We start from the raw sequence: 22397 nt of genomic DNA, 5'->3' as shown, positions 1-22397 counted from the left end.
ATCAGACATGATATTGACAAATAAATGCTCTGAGAGTATAACAAGATGCATTTTGATTTACTTAGGTTTTTTTAACGTCCACTTAGAAAGTATTTGACTTATTATTTATTTAGAACAACTTGTATTTTCTATAAAAATCATAGCATATGTGTTCTCTCTGCCTCCCCTGTTCAGCTTGCACATACAAGAACCAAGGTTGCCGTTTGGCTATTCATTATGAGAATGGTTTCTCCATCACAACAGAATCTCAAGATGGCACCTTTCAAAAGCCCATTGTGCAGTATCCTTACGAAAGACTAAGAATGTCTTCAGATGACGGTGTTAGGATGCTATACTTAGACTTTGGTGGAAAGGATGGTGAAATAGTAAGTATTGAAATGTTAAACTGGTGCTAATACTTATGTTTTCAAGAAAACACAACCTGCATTGTATTTGTAAGATACTTATGTTTTCAAGAAAACACAGCCTGCATTGTATTTGTAAGGTAGGCAGTGGCCAAAGAATCATTGTGATGAGTAAAAGAGGAGTTCCTTAAGTTGTTGACTTTAACTCAAGTATTGGGGGTCCTACTACTAGTGACTATTAGAAATTACACACAAAGTCAGGCTGACCGCGATGGAGCATGGACCGATACAGAACCCAGTTAGGACCACTCAACAAATGTACCTTAAATCCTGGTTTGCGGATGGTTGTGAGATCCATCATTAAGGATGTGTCGCAAAGCAGCGGGTCCCAGGATTTGCGATCTGGAGTCCTGAATCATTGTTGAGGATGCTGACGACAAGAAGCTTGCGATGTGAAGGCCTGTGTCGAGGATGCATTGCACAGTGGCAGTTCAGAGGAGACTGGGGGCTGCGTTGGGGGGGCATCTTCAGGGATGCGTCACGCTGCGGCAGTTCTGATGCGGCTGATAGGAGATACGTTGGTTCTCCTTCACAGGACACAGCTGGGCTGGTAGGACCAAGTGTCCAGGAATGGGGTGGCACCACTGGGGAGGTAGGGGCAGTAGTTGGAGACTTTTTTATCCCTGAGGCTCTGATCAGGAGGTTAGCCAACTAGCCCTTGAATTTACACTAGTGGCCCTGGGTTCAATATGCAGGTCTCGCCCTTCACTCAGGCAGCACGCAGTAGAGCAGCAGGGCAACCGAGTAGCAGTCCTTCCTGCAGAGCTGCACAGCCGTCCTTCTGAGTCTTCCACAGGTCCACAGGTGTACAGAAGAGTGTGTCCTGAGAGTCCAATATTTATACCTAGTGCCCACTTTGAAGTAGGAGAATGTTCTGGAGGATTCCAACCCCAGAGGTGCTTGGATTTCCTCCTTCTCTGTCCTAGCCCCAGATTGTCTGTGGTCACAAACGACTATTGTCAAACCCTTTGTGAGTGTGCTCAGGCAGAGCTTTTGTGATATTCAAGTATGGTAGATGACAGCTCTTCCCCCTCATCGCCAGATATGACCCATCCTTCCAACACCTATACTCCTTTGTCTGACTGCTGGGAACAATCTACAGCAACCAACTGTCAGGTACACCTAGTCGTGTGACCCAGGAAACCGGCTGCTGGCAACAAATGGTTAGGACACGAAAATGCCAACTTTCTGAAAGTGGCACTTTCAAAACTCTGATTTAAAATCCAGATTTAACATTAAAGAGGGTTTTAAATTACAATTCTTTAGACACCAAACTCGACATTACTACTTGCCCCCAATTGAAAGTTGTCGATTATTAAATGTAATAAGATAATCCAGTGTAATCCTATGGGAGAGACAGGCCTTGAAGTAGTGAAAAACTAATTTAAGAGTGTTTCACTACCAGGACATTTGAAAGAAAAAACTTGCATGTCCAACTTTTTAAATGCTCTGTACCCTGCCCTCTGGGCTGTTTAGGGCCTATTGTAGGGCTGATTTACATGTAATAAAAAGGAAGATTGATTCCTGGCAAAATATTTATTTTGTAAGGTCCAAATGGCAGTTTAAAATGGCACACACAGGCTGCAATGGCAGGCCTGAGACATGTTTTAAGGCTACTTAGATGGGTAGCGCAGTTAGTGCTTCAGGCCCATTAGTCTAGTAGCATTTAATTTACAGGCCCTGGGCACATGTATTACCACTTTACTAGGGACTTACAAATAGACTAAATATGCCAATTGGGTCTAAGCCAATTGCATCATGTTTAAAGGAGAATGTGCAAGCACTTTAGCACTGGTTAGGTTTGATAAAGTGTGCAGAATCCTAAAAGCCAACAAAAACAGGAGGGTGAAGGCAAAAAGTTAGGGGCAGACCCTGCACGAAGGGCTAGTCCAACAGTGACATTAAACAGAAGATATATTTCATGTATGGGGACCTTGTTTTTTACCAGTTGTCTATATACAAAATAAAATTAGACTACAAGCCAAACACTGAAGAATTCAAATCAAAACCACTTGGTTGTCACCATTATCAATGTACAGTTATTACAATGAGCACTGGATAGGTAGTAATAAACTGATGAAAAAAATGTGTTTTTTGTACGGGCTGCAGTCAGAAACATTCTTGTGATGGAATGTGATTGCAGGCAAAACAGAATTTTTCGCTGCTGCAGTATCGCAGCCCTCGGAATGCTACCCCTTGTTTTTACCAGAAAGTGGTGACCTATCTCCTCTGGGTCTCTGCAGACCAGAGGAAACTGCTAAAATGGTGATTGGATATTGATTACACACCTTTTCTTCCCTCTGCCTCCTCAGGTTTCCTGCACAACCAAAAGAAATGATGGAATAGTTTGCCGTTCAGTGGTGTTGCCGCCCACTGGCTTTCTGCCTGTCTTAGATCTGTAATGACCTGGGAGAAATAGTTCCTGCTCTGTCACAGAGAATAGCAACAGATCATTCAGAGCAGGGGACGATGTCAGGTGCCTGGTAATATCTGTTTTTATTGGAAGACGCTAGGGAGGTTGGTGTGTGTACCATGACACAAGGTAATTTAAAAAATGCATTTGAAGGCAAAGAGACAACAAAGCCATGACAATGTTGGGGATAGTGGCAGGACAACAGATATATTTTTTGGTGTGTCAACTGGGGAGAGCACTAGAAAGCGGATAGTAGGAGTACTCCATGGCTCCTGTCACCCCATGGCCAAGTTTCAACACATAGATGCCTTCCAGCTTGTGTTCAATTGAGACCAGATAGAACTTGAGGTTGTCTCTCATTGTCTGTGAGTCTGAAGCCTTTTGTTGATTCCTACCCATGTTTAGGTCTGTGACATCATATAAAAATGGTGGGCCTTATTCACAAAGTAACTTATGTTGTGAGTAATTTACACATAGTAGTCAAAGTTTACTTATTGGCTGCACAAAAATACACATGTAGATTTACTCCAAAAGTGTAAGCTGCATATCTCCACGTAATTGAAGGGCATGGGGCTACACATTTTTGAGTAATTTACACTTTTGAGTAAGTTTCCACTTTTTGGCTATTCACAAACTCTGAATGTAAGTTACACATTTGGGGAAAACTAACACTCAGATTTTTTGAAAACTGAAAACATAATTTATATTTATGGTAAGTTCTTTGCAAATATGTCTTTAGTTGGCATTGTGTTGCTGGGCCCACAATGTAGAGTATTTAGGTATGATCTTTTCAGTGAATGTGATTGGACTAGTGTTGGTGTGAGGACTAGGATTGTGATGTTGATAGTGGAGTTAAAAGAATCTCTGTAGAGGTGGCTGCAGGATGGAGGCAACAGAGGGTGGCTTCACAGTGTCCAGTGGAACATTGTTGAATGTGATGATTAAATTATGGTTGGTCTGGTGTATTCTCACATAGTGATTGGGTCAATGGCGTAAGATTGCATCCAGTAGATCAAGAAAGGGAGCAGAGATGACGAGAATAAGATTGCTGCCTTTGTATCAAACAGGGAGAGATTAACCATTTCAAGATAGTTTCTTAAATGCCTACTTGTGAAGAGGTAGTAATGTTCAATGACCACGGGTGTGAAAAGTAGCTAGAAGCTCAAGGAGCACCATTATCCATAAGCATAATTGCATGATCTGCCGCCTGGCCCATTGCCAGGCGGCAGATTCCGCACTATGGGTTTATTAAGTAAAATCGTCCACCTATTTTACAGTGTTGTGTATGGGTTGTGGTGTTGCATTTACCACATGCTTCTATGTAGCTTCCCTTCTCACTAGTCCGGGGTCTGTGTACCCCCATAATGAGCATTCTGTAAGATTGCCTTACTTTCAGGTTCTTCATGGATTAATTTTGTCTGATGTCCAGGTGGTTTGGATAGTCATGCCGAAGAAACACTGCTACAAGTAGTTGTGTACACCCATTTCAATTTGCATCCTTTATTTATGTAATATTGACTGAGCTTTCATGGTAAAGTACGTTTTGTTCCTCCAATGCATAAAGGTGAGAAGAAGCCTTTTGCTTTATCCCATTTACCTAAACGAACTACTGCATTTCCTTGATACATATAGCTTTACAGACAGGCTTTGGCATCAGTGGGGGAACCAGTAAATGTTATCTCATTTAGGCCTATTCTTGCTGTCTATGGGAAACAGGATCACCATCTCTCTTCTCATCCGCCATGCTGGTGTTTTCTCTTTTTCCTAATGCTAATGGGCAGTTATCAATGAACTTCGTCCATTTTTTTTCTTCCTAGCCTCTATACAGTTATCAAATATTTTCTCCATACTGCTGTGGGGAGATTCAAAGCCTGGCCTGATTGGCTCCACTTATTTAGGGATTTTTCAATTACACCCTCCAATTAATTCACTTTTCTTATCTGGGTCCTTTCTTTTGAAATTTTGCTTTATTTGCAGCGCAGTCATTTGTAAAAAGCTGTAACCAGTTTGCCATCCTTCTTAAAGGTTAAGGTTCAGATTTACTAATATGTGACACAAGGCAGTTCAGCAGCCAAAGTTATGTGCTGCCTTGCACCACAGGAAGGGAGGCAAAAATGGGCCATAAATATTGAGATACAGTACATGTTTTATCTCCCTCAGTGCTGGCACGCTGTTGGCTGGCATGCTCCAGTGCACACACCCTTGCATCGTATTACAAGGTTGTGTGTGTTTTCTAAAACATAGATTGTGTACTGTGTTAACCTTGATGGGATTAGTGGGTCTAGCGGGTTCCTAGAGGTAACCTCTGTGTCTGTCCTGCTGACCATAAGCAATCGGTGCACTGAATGATGCTGCTTGTTGCTTGGAGAGATAAGCACCAACCAACCTGGTCTCTCTAGCCTGTGTGCTGCCTCTCTTCTGTCTAGGCATGTCATGCGAAGTCTGTGAGGCCAGCTATCTGCCCCCCCAAAATGGCTTGTGAGAGCATGCCTCAACGGCAAGCCAACTCAGACCCATCTTCATGCACCCGCTGTCCCTTTGCTTAGGGAAGCCTGTTGGACGTTAACAGGGCCTGGGTGTTTACTGCATCTTTTCCAGAAAACCCACCAGGACAAGTGGCAGTGTAGACCTGCAGCACTTGCGCCATCCAGGACTCCCTCTTCTGGATAGTGTGTTTACAGCATTGGTGGATGGAAGCGTCCCACCAGAACTCTGATAGAAGTGAAATGTGGAGAATGTTCAGTCAGTAAGTGAAACCTGGATCACGTCTACATAAATTAGTTGAACCAAACGGTTTACACTCTTGTATCCACCATTGCCTCAAAGTGGACAGGAATACATGACCTGTTTAACAAATGTTTTTCTGAGTTATTACTGACTTCGCCTTTCTCTAGATCCAGATTTGGCAATGCATCAATAACAATCCAAAAGATATTCTTTGATAGGCTTTATTCATCTCATAAATCTTTCTTCACGATCCTGGTATGCATGCCTTCATATGAATTATGTTACCCATCTTACTATCTCTAGTTCTATAAAGCCGAAGAGGTGTCAACAATGTTTGGTTTTGAAAATTTGACTATTTTATTCTTTCAAAATGTAGCACACCCACTTAAGCAAAATGTATTTGTTAAGTACTAAGTGGAGAGCTTTGTTTTGCTAACGGTGCTTACACTTGGAGTACTCCTTCAGATCTTTGACTGTAGCACAGTTTCCTTGGCTGGAGAAGACTGCCAGAAGTGACCATGCTCTTGTCTGATTTGGAAGCAATCTCGCCAGTTTGTCATGCCGCAGAGGGCCGCGGCGTCTCCCGCTCGGGCCACGGTGGAGGCCGCAGTCCGTTTTCCGGATCGCGGGGCCTGCAGTGGCCCTTTTTTTCTGTATGCGCTCTGTTTTTTTTACCGCGAGGGGACCGAGGCCCAGGACTGGGCATTGGTGCTCACCGCATATAATGCACGGCGCGGGTATTGTCGCGGGGTGCCCGCACCTCCCCCCCCTCGGTCCTCTCACTTACCTTCTGCGCCATTTTAGGGCCTTCTCCTTTTTCCTTTTTCTTCCTGGAGGAGCCATGATTTCTCTTTCCCAGCATACCATTCTCCTTCACCTTCCCTGCATGCATCTGTTCCCCTTACCATAATGGCGTCTTTCCTATCTTGTTTTATTGCCCCTTTCCCAATCCAAGATAGCAATTCTACTTTTTCCTGCATGTCACTTCCTGTCAAGGGGTATTTAAGGGGATAGATTCTTCTTCTCTTTGCGTTGCAACACTTCTCCTGTGGTGGTCACGCTCCGGCTGGTCTTCTTTTGGACTCCAGTTTTTGCTCCTGTTTTTCCTCGGTCTTTCCAGTGATTTTCCAGGCATCGCAGTTCTGATTCTCTTGTGCCCTCCTTTCTGTTCTAGGAAGTTCCTGTCTAAGAGGTTTTTTCCCTTTGGGGTTTTATCTCAGGGACTCCGTCTGGAGAGCACGGACTGTGATGGCGTACTACTGTCAACAGCACCGTGGCTACCGGGAGGGGTCGCCCCTACCTCGGCCAGAGTAGGACTTGCAAGAACCAAGGCTGCACGTCATCCCCATCTGATCTGGGCAGTAAGCCAACGGTAAAACGTGACACAGATATTGGTAGTCATCGCCCCCAACCGATCCATCAGTTCTTCCTCAATTCTTTGTTCTGAATTTTGTCTGAAGAGTATTTTTGTGAATGTGTTCTCTTTTCTCCAGCCAACTGCATGCGCGCTGGGATGAAATAAGAACTCCAGATCACGAAGGTCATTTTATGTAGTGGTTTTTGTATTTTGTGTACCCAAAGGGAAACGCCTTTTTTGGCAACTCCAGTTCAATTCCTGAACAGCACTTTTGCTCAATTTCTTCATGCACTCTGCAGACACATAAACTGGTTACGTCATGTGGGTCAGCGACTTTGAGAGAATGAATTTCATCGTGCTCAGCACACCTAGTGTGGCAGTCTGGAAATTTCTGCTTCTTTCTAAGAGAGGTACCAGAGGCGCAACATTAGCCCCACAGCCGCCGCTTTGCAGGTGGGTGGAGGGGGTGCCTAAGCTCCAGGGTGCCCTGGTCTGACAGCTCCGTACCGGGTTCAGGGGAGAAGGGGCTACTGCATGTACTTTACAGGGTAGCCCTCTCAAGGTTCGTTGTGCAACTGAGAGGTACACCTTCTGTATGTGAGTGCTATTCCAGGGGGTCTAGAGATCCAGCAGGTGACTGTGAAAAGCTTATTTGGCCTGCCCAGGAAAGGTCTTCTTCATTCCCGCAGCACTCTGGCACAGATGCATATAACTCTTCCAAAGCCATTGGCAGGGCTGTTCTGCTCTTGGAAAGGAAAACTCCCACTAAACACAGTTTGACTCCCTAAAACCCATCATCATTGTCGGTAAATTAAAATAGATGATAGGTGCATACTGTAAGCATCCATCTGTAAGCACTAGTCAGGTATTAACGACTGAGCTTGGGAAAGGAACCAGAGAGGAAAAAGAGGGACGGATATCTGGAGGGTCTCATTATGGTTTCATCCTCTCTAATTACCTGATTAACTCAGAACAAGGAGAACTTACTAGGTGGAAAGGAGGAGGCCGTACTTTGGGTCTTCAGGGCTTATTTGTGAAAAATGGCGCTGCACACAGTGCAGTGCCACTTTTCTTGCGCCCCTTAGCACCCCCTACCGCCACCATGTGTGCGCCGTATTTAAAATGCGGCGCACCATGGTGTAGGGTACTGAGCAATAGCGTCAGAATCCCTGACACTATTGATGTACACTGCAGGAGTAGTGTCAACATTTTGACGTTACTCCTGCAGAATACATAGGGGCCCATTATATTTAATGGCATCCCCCTTTTAACGCCTGCCCTGAGCAGGCGTTAAAAGTGCCAAAAAATGGGGCAAGGAAATCTCTTTGATTTCCTTGCGCCATTTTTTCGGGCCCCCCAATGGGGGAATGCCCCCTTGCATACATTATGCCTATCCCAGGCATAATGCGGCGCATGGGTTTACAAAGTGGCGCAATGCTTGCATTGCTCCAATTTGTAAATATGGCGATGTAAAAAGCCACTTTAGCGCCGCCTTAGCGTCAAAAAAATGACACTAAGGTGGCGCTAAGGCCTCTTTAATCAGGCCCTTAGTGTTCCCAGCAAGGGCACCCTGACAGGTTTCTTACCGTCACCCAGGTTTGGATAGGTGGACGATTGCGAAGGTGAGTATAAGTGGAAATCGCTGATATCTGTCTAAAGTGTCCTGCTGTCACACACAGGCACAAACTCAACTGGCTACACTCACTTATAAGTAATCATTTCACTGCGCTCCAGGGCCCCTGCATCACCTGAGAGTGTGATGCCCCTATTCAGGCCAAGATTGGTATTGAGAAAATAGGGAACTCTGGAAGAATAACAGCGGTGGGCGGACTTCTCACACCTAGGTAAAGTACAGGTGTGGCAAACACAAGCTGCTGTGGTATCAAACAAATGAAACTGTGGTTAACTAAAAGATAAAAATTACAGAATAAAATCTATGCAAAAACAGAAAAATTGTATAAAAGAAAAAAATTTAGTAACAAACAAAAATTAAATGCAGAACGTGTTAAGTATTTTTAGTGGAACAAAGAATGCCCAAAAAAGAGGCGAGCTGGCACATATTTAGTAACTTGAAAATTAAGCAGTTTCATACCGTATTATAAAAGTCTTGTTAAAACCGTCTTTGGTCAGGGGAATGCAGCCTTACGAGAATAAGTATATGGCTTTTTTATCCCAGGGACCTGTGGAGTGAGATTTTTGTTTTTCACACAGATAATTGCGAGAATGGCTAATGAAAGGTCAAAATGGCTTTTAACAACCTACCGACTCCAGTCTGACCTGTAGAGCGGTACTTTTGGTGATCAGGACTCGTCAGACCAGTTCTGTTTTTCACCAGCCGAGCCCTTGCCTTCTGCCCGTATCCTGGCCTACTCTAAGCACGCTGACCGCACATGGCTAGTAAAGCAAGGGCGTGGCCAGCTAAACAGACCACCATTTAGCAGCACTACTCTGTCTTTGCAGCACAGTGATCAGGGGCGTAGCTTGCTCAGTTTGATTGGGGGGTGAGAACTTCAGATTTCTCAATAATCAATCTGGCACTAAAATACATTATATGACAAGCAGGGTGCATGAGAGGGGCTTAAAATGCAGTGGAAAGGAAGAGCAATGCAGATTGCTAGAGGTACTGAGGGCCAGATGTACGACGCATTTTACTGGTCACAAACAGCCCAGTGGGCCCATCGGGCCGTTTGCGACCGGTAAAATGAGTTTTGTCATGTACTAAAGGCAAAATGCAAGTCATTAACTTGTAAACAACTTGCATTTTGCTTTTGTGATTCGGTATTAGGAAGGGACGTGAAAAGGGTGCCCCTTCCTAATAGCGAGTCGCACTGGTACATGTGAAAAAGTGACTCTTGTAGCATGTTTTCCCCAGTGTTTCTGACTGATACTGGTGGTAACTGCCCCTGACTGTGCCCTAGGGGGAAACTTCCTGAACAACACATTGTAAACAACACGGGTGTTTCCCACAATAGCGTAACTACGCTTGTCAGAACAACGACTACCTTTTATGTGCCTTAACCACGCATGTGCCAAACTACGCATATGCTTGGTTAAGGCACAGAAAAAGGCAGAGTGAATCGATAGAGGATGCATTGAGGTAAGTGGGGCTGGGGCAGAGGTGGGGGTATCTTTTAGGGTTGGGGGTTGAATTAAGGGCTTGGGGTGGGTGGAGGCTCAGGCTTTTTTTAGGGCCGGGGTCGGGGATTTGGGGATTTTTTTTTTTTTAGGGCTTAGGGCTGGGTGGGTCGGCTATTTGATTTTTTAGGCGCGGGCTTGAGGGGGTTTGGTTATTTTTATTTAGGGCTTAGGGTGGGGGCGGGTAGTTTATTTTCAAAGGGGTGAGGGAAGGTTTAAGGGAGGGTGGTAGGAGGGAGGAGAGAAGAAGAGGAAGGATCACAAGAGGACACGGTGAGGTAAGTGGGCTTGGGGGTAGTTTTTAGGGGTGGGGCGAATTTAGGGCTTAGGGAGGGTGGGGGTAGTTTACTTAGGCAGGAAGGTTTTAGGGCTCAGGACGGGTGGGGGGGTCAGGGTAGTTTACTTAGAGGTGAAGGTTTTAGACCTTAGGGCGGGTGGTGCTTGTCAGTGTTGTTTTGTTTTATGGAGCAGGGGTGGGGGCCTAGGTAGGCTTTTTACTAGGGTTTGGGGCAGGTGGGGCGTCGGGGTAGTTTACTTGGGGGGAATGTTTTAGGGCTCAGGGTGTGGGGGTAGTTTACCGAGGGGGGAAGGTTTTAGGGCTCAGAGCAGGGGGTGGGGTAATTCAGTTTTTGGGGGCGGGGTCAGAATAGTCTTTTTCTTTTTTTTTTAGGACTTAGGATGGGTCAATCAATCAATCAGTCATGGGTGGTGGGGTTGGGGTAGTTTACTTAGTGGAGAAGGTTTTAGGGCTCAGGGCGGCTGGGGGTGTTGGGGTAGTTTTGTTTTATGGGGCAGGGGTGGGTGTTAGGAAAGTATTTTTTTTTTAGGGCTCAGGGTGGGTGGGGGGTTGGGGTACTTTAGGTGTTAGGGGTGTTTTTTTTTTTTTTTGTGCCTTAGGGTTGTATGATAGAGCCACACATGCCTTTACTAGGCATGCTTTTACAACAAAATTTGTTGTAAAGGCATGGGTGGCAAAGGCATGCATGGAAACAACGCGGTCATGGTTCCGACCGCATTGTTGAGGCATGCGTTGTTTGTGCATGCGTGGTTCCATCATACAATCTGCCCTGGGCTCTGCTAACCAGGCCCAAGGCCAGTGCTCTGAATAAAAGGTCAAATGGTATAATGTTATAATTCCAATTGACAATGACAGACCTTGTAAGTCCCTAGTAGATAATAGGGCAAGGGGGATTTAAACTATCTACAAGCAGGATGGCTCCTCCGCAATCGTTGAGGAGCTACGCCCCCCTGGCTAAGAGGCAGCAGTAGAAAAATAAAACAATATTTAATTATCGTTTTATTTTTCTGCTGCTGGCTCAGCTATAATGTAAAGGGAGGGGAGGGGCTGGGCCATGGGAGTAGGGAGGATGAATGGAGTGCACTAAGTGCGCATGTGTGTTTGGCCAGCCATCTTTTTTTTTCAATTTATTATTTGTTAACCCCATTCCCGTTGTCCCCATCCTTCCGCACCCCCTTGACATTTGCGGCTGCTGCCTCTGCCTATAAGTCCCTAGTATATAATAGGGCAGGGATGTTTAGAAGCCCCATAGATTTCCTGCGCTGGAGTGTGATTACTTTGGTGTCTGCTGTCATTTTAAAAGGCAGCCGTGCCTTGCACACTGTCTTTAAAAAGTAAATTTCTGCAAATTAGACTTTGGGATGTAAGGTACTTTTCAACTGATAAACTGGCTTAATTTTACATATGTCACAACCAAGGTCTCCCATAGATACCCCAGGGGTGGGGTGCCATGTAACTATGAGCAGGGACATTATAAAATATGTTTTATAAGCCCTGGTGAGGGAAAAACTGAACCTTTCATCTGTCATCAGTCTAGATATTTGGCTCCATAGGGTAAAATGTGAATATTTTCCCTAAGCATAATTATGGCTAGCAGATAACTAGATTTGGCATGAAAGGACTCAAATGAATGGTAATGATAAATCAAACTACTTGCCCTTGTGGAATTTATCATAACTAGTACAGAAATAAGCTATAAGTCAAATTCCACCCTTCTAGTGGTCTCTCCTGATCTGTCAGCCCTAACAGGATTAGGCAGGCTGCTTTGATGAGGTGATAAGTGGCCTGCCCTGAGCAGAGGCTGTCAGATGAGGGAGGTTGGCAGATGCTGAGGCCAGGCCAGGGAGGGGGCTGGGTAAATCAAGCTGAGACCTCAAAAGGAAGCCAGTCCGAAAGAGATGTAGCCAGTCTTGCCCTCCCACCCTGTCACCCTGTACCCCACAGATAGTGGGCTTAGGAAAGGAGTTTGCAGATGTCCAGTGGGGGTGGGAGGGAGGGGTTAATGGAAATGAATTACACTAGTGGGTTGGTTTAGCTCGGTCTTGATACACTGGAGAAAAAGCATCCATCTTGGGATGTTAACGTGCAGTGCATTATAGGACAAGAAGCTGTCACCCTTTGGAGGAAGTTATCATGCTTCAGTGTCGCACCCTTCAGCTCAATGGACAAGGAATGCCCCCCAAGATGATTGAATACAAGTGCCTGATCTGCATCTGTAAGTGGCAGATCTGCTGCCTGAAACCACAAGGAGAACAAGGACTGCCCTGCTGGAACCCTGGTCTACAACACAAAGGACTGCATACTGAAGTACTGCTTCTGTTGCACACTCGAACAACAGCCACAAGGGCTTTGCCTTGCTTTTAAAAATGACTCAGGAGTGGACTCCCTGAAAGCAACAGGTTAAAAGAGCTTCCTTACACCAGCTTCCATAAAGGTCCCCAGCCTGGAGTGCGTCCAGTGTACTTGCAAGGATTTAGTCAGTTGCATTGTGGGAATTGTAGACCCAATGGCCCAAGGAGCAACTCAGAGATTCTGGAACCTTGGATTGGGGTTGTGGATCACTTTCCTACACCAAGAAACACTTCTTGAAGTAAGTGTAAAAGTGTTTCATTGGGGATGGCTGGAACTCTTAACTGTGTCCCAGTTTAGTGCAAACCTTCCCTTTGAGCGCTATTTGCTTCAAAGCATTAGTTTTACTTTTAATCTTTAAAAAATCATAACTCTGGTTCCCTACATTGGACTTTGGCCGTTTTGGTGTCATTTTAAAGATAGAAATATTTCCTATTTTTATAAGTTGGTGTGGGGTTTTGTTGTGTGTTGTTTCTTACTTATTTACTGTATTTTTGTATTTAAATGCTTTACATACCTGTCTCCTAAGTTACGCCTTCGTAACACACGGAGAGAGGGAGGGAGCGGAAAATGGTTAGGAGGAACTCAACCGTACTTGGCTCCCTATGTATGTATCCAGAAATAACACAAAGAAGTACGGGGTTCACTAATAAATCAAAGAGTGTGAGTAAGGGGCATGCTTATGCTCCCTGCTGCTCGAAGTCCTTACTAGGAAAATGAGGTCAGTGCGATGCTGTGGAGTGTTGAAAAAACAGGGGGAATTTCCTTTATGGACTAGGTGGTCTTACACACTATATAGTGTCATGCTTCATCATTTGACCACCTAGTCCCACCCAGGTAGGGCAGAGCCACCTGGACGGACTCAACCTCATTGTTAAAAGAACAGGAGGGAGTGCGTGAATTAATTCTTGGTCTGGAAAAATTTGGGATCCAGCTAACCTAGGGAAAATAAAAGTTTAGCCTGCCTGCTCATTGCCAAGCTACCAGGGGTTGAGCCAGGGGCTAGTGTTCTGAGACCTTGAATAGGCTTAACACTGTCTGAGGGCATTATTGTTAGTGGTAGGTGCATACTTAACCTCTACAAATAACCAGCCTCCAACAGTATGTATGAATGATTTGTGACCGGGAATGCAGTCGCAAAAATTCATACTTTACCGAATCCTTGAAGGAGGTGGTAACCTATTTGAAAAAGAGAAGGGGTCCCCTAGCAACCCCTTCCACTTTGTGAATGGGGACACCAACAATTTTTCAGAACAGGCAGTAGACCATCATCGACCACTGCCTACTCTTCAAAAATGAAAAGAAAACCTTTCATTTTTAATTTTGAAATGCATCCTGTTTAGTTTTAAGAAAAACCAGCTGCATTTTAAGAAAATGCTTTACATAAAAAGCAGTCACAGATATGGTGGCCTGCTGAACCCAGCAGGCCACCATCCCTATGAGTGCCTGCCATTCCCACTGGGTCGCAAAATGCAACCTGCCTCATGAATATTAATGAGGTAGGTCCTTTGTGGCCCACTTAGAAATCGCAAACAGTGTCTCACACACTGTTATACATCAGTGTTTGCGACCTGAAATTTGCGAGTTCCAAAAAAATGCACACTGAGTCACAAACACTGAGGGCTGTACATCTGGCCCTAAGTGGGAGGAAACATATTATTTGTGAAATAATCAACATTTGTTAAGCCTTTCCAAACAGAGAGAGGTAAAGAATGTGTGTGTGCTTTTTGTCTGGGTGGAAAAATTCCAGGTGAAATCCGACAGTCACTTCACCATACCCGACTGAAAGCACTTGTACCCAACTATTCATCAGGAAACACACGTAAGGAGGTTGTAACACCCGAACAACCCTCCCCCCCGAAGCTACGCCCCTGACCATGATACTTTCAAGCGCTGCCTTTGCCCTGTACTTGATATACCAATCACATTCAGGTAAATATAACTAATGGTGAGTTGTGCTTTGGGTGAGCACCTCGTTGAAGCGAAGGCGGCCTGCAAGGGACATCAGACCTCCGTGCCCCCGCATTCAGTTTCACTACACGCCTGCACTGAGACTCCCGTCACTTTTAAGGACACACCATTGTGTTACATAGAATGCTGCAATGTAGAGTTACAATCCCCACCACACATACCCAGACACTCACCCCACATTTGTAACCCCACTATACAGCAAGGTTATGCAGATAATGTGACTCTATGGTAGATACCAAGCTTCAAAACCTTCACTACATATAAATACACTTTTGCTTACTTCCCCTTTTTCTTTTCAATTCAAAAAGATTTGCAGCTTGTGCAACGAAACAGGGGGGGCTTGTTTGTTTGTGTTTAGTGGAATGCTTTCACATCCAGTGGCGCTCAGAGCACTGTTGGCTTGCAACACGTGCAACACCTATATATCCACCGTAGCCAGTGTGTGAGGTGTATGTCTGTGCACTTACCTCTCCGCTTACTTTCGGATAGCAAATATTCCACCAACCAGGCATGGATCCGCTCAAAGTGACATCTGCTAGGCCATGAAGTAGCAGAATTGATCATACTACCGTCTTGGTCATCAAGACATTTGAATAGGAGCGAAACATCAAGACATTTGAGTAGAATTTATATGCACTATGAAAATCTTACTGCCAAATGGTTCGTAGATGTAGAAACCTAAACTGTGTTGCTCTTTAATAATATAGTTGGAAAACAATTAATCACTTTATTATAAATTTAAAAAAGATTTACCCATGCAGTAAATGACGATTCCAAGTAGCATTCATAGCATTCGGGGTGCACAGGGACATTGAGGTGTCTAAAATGATGCAGCGAGTGCCCTATAGCATTTCTGAGCATAACAAGATCATTACAATGTACTCAGCACTATACCGTCAAAAAAGCTGGAACTCATTCAGTCCCTTCAGATCTGACACTCACCTATACAAGTGAATATGCCCAGTGCTTAATTTGTGCTTGTTGTTTCCGGTGCGGGGCACCAGCACTTATTTGTGAGGGCCGGGGCTTATTCTTATGCCTCAAGCATTTGCTGCGAGCAAAAGACACTTATGGGAAAGACGGAAGAAGGAAAATCTTAAAAGCGTCATAAAGGGAGAAAGTAGAAAGTTGCAGGATGAGTTGAAGGGGCAGGGGTGGCCGTAAATGGATTGAAGAGGCCGGAGATGGCTTCAGGGTTACGCTGCCTCAGTGTTCAGTGCTGGCAGATTTAATTACAGCAGCCTCGTGTTTAAGAGAAGGCCTTTGAACACCGGCACCTCTTTATTTACAAATTAATCACTGGATATGCCCCTCCTGTACAAAGAATACATTTCATGGCTAGAGCCCAGAGCTTGCTGTTTGCCGTGCTTAAAGTGCTGGTGGTTTCGGGCGGGGAGTACAGCAAATAACCGGTCACCAGGAAGTATTTGTCACCATCATATTGTGACACAGAGTAAGAGACAGACAGTCAGAAAAGCAGGGGTGTAGATCGGTCAATAAGATTGGAGGGGCGTGACCTTCAGATTCCCGACAATAATGCTGCATATCTTGTGAAAATGAATACATTATATGAGAAGCGGAACACGAGGAAGGCTTAAGGGACAGTAGTTATTGTTAGGATTACTTGAAATACAATATTTTCCAGAAAAAGCAAAATGTTTTAAGACCTTTAAAACAGACGAGAGAGTGTGTGTGTGTTTTTGTCTCTGTGAAATCCTACAGACACCTCAGCATACACGACTGAAAGCACTTGCATCCAACTATTTATTACAGAATGCATTTTTACAGGGGGTGTAACACCCCAAACACCCCTCTGAAGCTAGGCCCCTGCAGGAAAGAGGTAAAGTAGGAGAAAGAGTCAACTGTGGCAAAGGAACAATGCAAGGATGAAAAATAACTTGTACGCGTGAGATAAAATGACAGGAAGTCTAGTGTGGCGTATGAAAGAGATATGACGTGAAATCAAAACTAGGTAGGCTTGATATTCGGCGGTCCTTGCATTTAGCAGTCCCGGCAGTGGGTCCTGTGGAAACATTTGAGTCCCTACAACTATTCTTTCAAATTAAGCTGTGCATGTTTACCTAAGTGGCTCCTGATGTCTTTCTGGAAATCATCAGATGTTAACAGGTGAGTGTACCCAGTGGAAAGACAAGAGCTTGGCCCGTGAGCTAAGAACCCAAACCCGGGGCCTAAACACTTTAATAATGCACTCTTGATCCTCTCCTCCAATGCATTTTGGGATTAGTGCATCACTTACTCTGCAACTATTTTCTCTTTCAGAAAGTCACAATTGTATTACACTTTCATGTTAAAGACAAGGACACCCATTGACTTTACAGTGGCCACGTAAAGACATTCAGGCTACTCATCCGTGGTGGTGCATGTAATACAAGCCTAAATAGCCATATATCAGTGGAATGTGGCATCAAGGCTGCAGCGTGATACTAGTAATGGAAGCCGGGTTATGCGTACAGACAGGACAAATCTGTGGGAAATATGTGACTATCGTCAGAAATATTTTCATATGTATTTTGGAGAGTTAAGTGCAACCTGGGGAAATAACTGTGGAAACATAATATGGTCATCGGGCGCTATTTATGACCAACTTTATTGACAGAGGAGATTTTAATGCCTTTTGGCAAATAGTGCAAGAGGGATATGCTCTTTTGAAGCCATCCTTTTTATACTGCGTAGTTATGCTTAGAAGACCTTATAACACTTAATTAAATTAAATGCATTATCAAAGCTATACATGTTGATAGTGCCTAGGTTTCGCATAGGGCCTTGAACCAGATGCCTACATTCACTTTAACTGGTTGGGCTGCTACTGTAATACAAGTTTACAAAAAGTGCAACCATCCATGATTCACCTCAGCCTTTCAGTACCTGCTAAACTGGTTCTTCACAGTGCGCAGGACTGGATTGGCAGGTATGGAGTTTATTTCATACGTTCAAGATGAATTTAGGAACAACACTCAAATTTACAAGCAGGCTGATGTTCTTTTCCCCTTGATAGACAAATAGTATAATCTAGGGCTGGGTAACTGGTATGCGGGTTATGTGAGCCGGTCCAGTGCATTTGAAAAGCCCAAGCGGACTAGTATGGGAGAAACATCAATATAATGAGATGCCAGGAAATCTAAGGGCTTCAATTAGACCCTGGCAGGTAACCTAAAGGGTGGCAGAAGCCACGTCTGTATCCTGGCGGGAGAAATGCCTGCAACATTTAGAGATTCCAACCATGTCAATGGGGATCTGTGTACTGAAAGTGGATCTAACAGTGCAGCAGATCAACTTGTGGCACAGGTTTATGCTGAACATGCAGCCTTGTTGGTGGGATCCACAAGGTATTCTTTCTACAAACACTGAAGGTGGGCATTTGTTTCTGAGACTTAAAAAAAAAACAATTGCCCTGACCCATATGGAATTTTATTCTTGTGCATGGGGTCCAGTGCTTATTTACCTTGCCCGAGTACACCATGCATTGATTGCCATGTCCTGACAGTAAAGCATGCATCAGAAGACTGTCCAAAATATGGTGGACCACCTGATGCATCAAAGATTGTGGCTCCTACTTTTGATTGCCACGGACAACGGCTCCACTGACAGTTATCAGTGATTCCACTGTGCTAAACAGAGCAGGGGCACCAGCAGTGTGGTGGAGCTCCATCTCTGCTAAACTCCCAATGAGGGCCTAACCCATGTAAACATTTACTGTCCATTGTTTTCTGGTACAACGGAAAAATACGTGAAAGAAAGCTATATCTGCCTAGAGGTTAGAATATGTGGTGGAACAACTAGGGTCTAAACAACTACTTGCCTAAACCACTACTGCTAAACAACAAAAAAGTCTCTACAACAAAGTACTGAACAACTACTGTCTAAACAATGATTTTGCCTGAACAAGAATTGTCTGAACAACGAATTTTAAGGTAAGTTTTTCTTTTTTTTAATGGTTTATTAGTTGTTTAGAATTGACATATATATATATATATACACACATATATACACATATATATATCTCAATTCTAAAGGTTTATTAGTTGTTCAGAATTTTTATATAGATAGATAGATAGATAGATAGATAGATAGATAGATAGATAGATAGATAGATATCTCAATTCTAAACAACATATATATATATATATTTTTTTTCTTTTTCTAAACAACTAATAAACCATAGGAAAAAGAAAAGAAAAACTTACCTTAAAATTTGTTGTATCGTTATTCCGGCAAAATAGTTGTTTAGACAGTAGTTGTTCAGTACTTCGTTGTAGAGACTTTTTAGTTATTTAGCAGTAGTGGTTTAGGTAAGTAGTTGTTTAGGACTTAGTTGTTCAGGATGTTTCCCCCTTTTTTCAAGATCAAAGATGATGGATTAAAATGATATTTTAGGTGTTTAATTATGTGGCAAATTGTAATTATTTTATGGATAATTGTAAAGATATGAAAGCTATAGAATAAAGAAGAATTCATAATATTGCAATAAATATGGCATCCCTCGGATACATTTTGGCAGGTCAAACCTGCCGATATTTATTGAGGGAAATAAGTCCTGTAAATTCTGCAACATGCAAACTGTGCTCCAGTAAGCATCGAAATCCTTGTGTTATTCCCCATTATGAGTGAAAACTCAATATTGTATGGTAATTATCACACCTAATAAATATCCACCCATTGGAGTCAGATTTTATTGGATGGGAAATATATTGAACGAATTGCAGGTCAACTCAGAATGAATATCAGAGGCTTGCTTTAAAGAGGCGGTTCCACTGAATCCTTGTAAAACTGAGTGTGGTTAGTCCTCCGCTCCAGCCATTCCTCTTTCATTTCTATTGTTTCTAACCACAAGACAAATACCCAAAGTGTGCTGGAAATGGAGAAATATGTACCCAAAGTGTGCTGAAAATTGAGGAATATGTGGAGAATTAAAATATTTGTATTTTCCATAGAATAATTTATATCTCAGATTTTAAACTGTCCTTAGATATTAAAACACATTGGTTAGGGATGGGAATGGAGAAAGGTGTTTTGTAAGCCATCTAGGGTTGGAAAGTAACTGAGAGTCTCAGTAATTAATAAATCACTGTTTTAATAAGGCAGAAAATCATAGTTTGTGTGTAAACAATCTGAAAACCTGGTATAAGAACACATTTGTGGAAATCTAATTTGGAGTGCATCCACCATTCCTAAATCTGTCTTTTCTCATTTCAGCAACTGGACCTTCACTCGTGCCCGAAGCCGATAGTTTTCATCATTCATTCTTTCCTTTCAGCTAAGATAACAAGGCTTGGCTTGGTGGCCTGAACAGACATACCTGTTTTGTGAAACTAAATCAGAGCTTCCATTTCTCTTTTCTCCAGAGGGACAACCACATTATACAGGAATTTAGGTTTGATGATTCTGTCCACACGTGAGTAACATTTAGATGAACCACTACAAACCAAAAGAAGTTCCATGTAACCAGAACCATAAGACATTTTAGTGATGGAACCACCTTAGTTCAATGTTTTGGAAATAAATTGAAAAAAGTCTAGGTTTGTATTTAAAACAAACCTTTTTACCGCATTTTAGTGCGGTAAGATTTTATAATTCATCTCTCTAGAGTTACAGGTTTTGTTTCTTCATGTCATAGCAGTAAAAATTCATACACGTGGATCAAGAAAACAATTACAACTTCACCCTGAACGAAAAAGGAGACACTTGAAAGATGAAAATGATATTCAAAGAATTATATCTAGACATGTGAATATTTAAATGTGCCTTGGAACTGAATCGATAGTGAATTTTTCAACCATATTTCTTGTGAGACTGGACTTGAAGCGATCAACTGTAATTGATTTTTTAGACTTTTCAATGAATTCACCACAGGCATTGATATTTACCTTTAATTTGTGGTCCAGGGTTAAGGTTAATCATTGCCACATGGTTTAATCAGTAATTTGTAAGCACAAGTGATCGTTATTTCTAAATATAGCTTCATTTAACTTTTTAACAATGCTACTTCAGAAATAGGCTTATTATGTCATCATTATGATGCCACTTTAAAATAATGTTATAAAAGGATTAGATTATAAATAATATTGATTAAATTAGATATAATTTGAATTCTGTTTCTTTTAAAAATGTATACTGGTGTGGATGTTTTTCTCACTAATTTAACCTAGAATCATGTAATGAAGACTGAAGAATGATTTAAATATTCCAGGACTGAGACAAATGTGGACTGGCAACTCAATTGTCTCCAAAACTAACTGCATTTAATATATAAATATTCTGCCTGCCAGTCTGTGTTTAAACAGAAAAAGGTCTTTGCATTTTGATAACTGTTTTCCAACTAAGGCCTTCTTTGTCTGTTTAAACAGAGGCTAAATTTTGCCTAAAATATTTAATGTTATTTCAGATTATATAAAATCTACATAAAACTGTCCGAGTGCCAACACCTGTGAATTTTGTATTTCATAAATGTTTTGAGTATTTATGATGGACTCGTGTACGAAACCACTACTTAAGAGAATCATAACACAATTTGCTGAAGAGTATACCAGAAGTCGACAGGATCACAGCCGAGTTGGACACGCATGTTTCATATCTCCAACCTCTTACAGCATTTAGTACAAGAAGGTTGTGCCTGCTATTATGTGTGTAAAACAGAAAAAAACATCTTTATTGCCTGTAAACTGCAATCTTATTCTCTAGCAAGAGTAAACAAAAACAAGGATCCGCAACCAAGACAGTTCTGAATAAATCATTTGAAGAAGTTATTGACCAGCTCATAGCTGCCAAATGTTGTGTTTTGAAATATAAAATGTAACATTTTACATGGAATCCCAAGGACTTCCTTATATCTGATACGCATAATTGTCTTCAGCCTGTAAGGTGAGTTCACCAATAAAATCAGTGTGTCATGGTTATTGTCACAGGGCACAGTTATCCTTTCATACCTTAATAGCCAAGTCTCCCTTTCAATTTTAGTTCATTTTAAGGGCACTTTAGAGCCACAAGGAGTAAACTAGACCATTGATGTGACATGAGAAGCGTAGGGAGCCGAAGGTCTCAGTACCTTCCGGTGTTGTACCTCTGCAAAGCAAGGGAATCCTTTGCAGTGCATTATCCCACTGTGAATTCATTATAAGCATGGCGCAGGGATTATGTTTTTTGCAAATCAGTGATTTACCATGTAGGACAGGTGTTTGTTCCACTTACCTCTATACATCTTTGTTCCATCTTCCAAACCTTTATGGATCTTGTACTATAATTTGCCTCACAGTCAGTGCTAATTTGTGATGGTGGTTTCCAGTGCTGGACACCGGCACTTATTTTTGAGGGCCAGCACTTATTTTTCTGCCTCAAGAATTTACTGCGAGCAAAAGACACACAAGGGAAAGATGGAGGAAGAGAAAAACGTAAAAGCCTCACATTGGGAGAAAGCAAAAAGCTGCAACAGTGTTCTGAAGGGGCAGGGAGTGGCTTTAAATGGATTGAAGAGGCCCGAGATGTCTCCAGGATTACCCTACCTCAGCATTCAGTGTTCGCACATTTAATTGCAGCAGCCGTGTGTTTAAGAGGAGGGCTTTGGGCACTGGCATGTTTTTATTTACAAATTAAGCACTGCTCACATCACTGCAATATGTGTGCTGTCTGGACCGAGAGTGTGGTTGCGCTTCTGCACCCGACTGCAAAAGGGAAACCACTTCCTACGAAAATAGTAATAGCACTAATTACATCTTACACAGATCCCCC

At 42.9% G+C, this 22397-nt stretch overlaps 1 protein-coding gene across 1 annotated transcript in view; it reads left to right on the top strand.

Moving 5' to 3' along the window:
* Positions 1 to 21422, top strand: part of SNTB1 (syntrophin beta 1) — a 385115-nt gene extending 363693 nt beyond the window's left edge. Inside the window, exons 6-7 of the mRNA XM_069220684.1 lie at positions 175 to 365; positions 19869 to 21422. Of these exons, the coding sequence (XP_069076785.1) occupies positions 175 to 365; positions 19869 to 19961 (284 nt within the window). The 3' untranslated portion in view covers positions 19962 to 21422. The remainder of the gene's footprint in view (positions 1 to 174; positions 366 to 19868) is intronic.
* Positions 21423 to 22397: the final 975 nt, after the last annotated feature.

The sequence above is a fragment of the Pleurodeles waltl genome, chromosome 2_2 (assembly GCF_031143425.1).
Source record: "Pleurodeles waltl isolate 20211129_DDA chromosome 2_2, aPleWal1.hap1.20221129, whole genome shotgun sequence".
NCBI lineage: Eukaryota > Metazoa > Chordata > Amphibia > Caudata > Salamandridae > Pleurodeles > Pleurodeles waltl.
The sequence above is the reverse complement of the archived record's forward strand: the minus strand, read 5'-3'. Positions and strand labels throughout refer to the sequence as shown.